The sequence below is a fragment of the Sinocyclocheilus anshuiensis genome, unplaced genomic scaffold (genome assembly GCF_001515605.1).
Source record: "Sinocyclocheilus anshuiensis isolate Anshui unplaced genomic scaffold, SAMN03320099.WGS_v1.1 scaffold709, whole genome shotgun sequence".
Classification (NCBI taxonomy): domain Eukaryota; kingdom Metazoa; phylum Chordata; class Actinopteri; order Cypriniformes; family Cyprinidae; genus Sinocyclocheilus; species Sinocyclocheilus anshuiensis.
Window position 1 is genome coordinate 1310828 of NW_015540926.1, and position 708 is coordinate 1311535.

General features: G+C 35.0%; 1 protein-coding gene across 1 annotated transcript in view; it reads left to right on the plus strand.

The window, feature by feature from the left end:
* Positions 1 to 708, plus strand: part of LOC107689352 (NAD-dependent protein deacetylase sirtuin-1-like) — a 12468-nt gene that overhangs the window by 1823 nt on the left and 9937 nt on the right. The window contains exon 2 of the mRNA XM_016487309.1: positions 347 to 463. Within this exon, the coding sequence (XP_016342795.1) occupies positions 347 to 463 (117 nt within the window). The remainder of the gene's footprint in view (positions 1 to 346; positions 464 to 708) is intronic.

Here is a 708-nt window from a genome sequence, read left to right on the forward strand (position 1 = left end):
TTACATATTTTATATATAACAATGCATTCTTGTTCTTCGTGCTGATGAATGAAGCTGTAACTCCCGCACCACTCAATCATATACTTTCATGTTTATATTACACACAGTTTTACCTTGATTACCTTGTTTATTAATGTAAAATAAATGTTCTTCATAGAAATATAAAATAAGTGATATATAGGATTAAATTTGAACAGAACTATTAATATAAGCACTAAGTCTTAGGTTACATAGTAACCATCTAGTGTAGTGGAATACAGTAAGGCCAGTTGTATTATGCTGCTGTTATTCCTCTATATAAACCGAGATCAATCTGAAATGGTGTTTTTGTGTGGTTTGCTCTCAGACCTAATTGACGAAGGTGTCCATCCCAATGGTTTCACATCTCCTGATCTTCCTCACGATGATGATGACTGCTCGTCTCGCGCCAGCTCCAGTGACTGGACGCCTCAGCCACAGATTGGTCAGTTTAGCTGGTTTCATCCTCCGTTGTCTGTAGTGCAAAGCTCTTAAAGCCTTGTTTTATAAGATGGACCCAGAAAAACTTCTTTCAAAAGTAGATTTAAAGAATCTTTCATAGAATTTTAAATGCAAAACTTCATTTATTTAGTCATTTAGCTGACGCTTTTATCCAAAGCGACTTACAGATGAGGACAACAGAAGCAATCAATTGTAGTATTAAAACAACTAAAAACAGATCCAAAACTA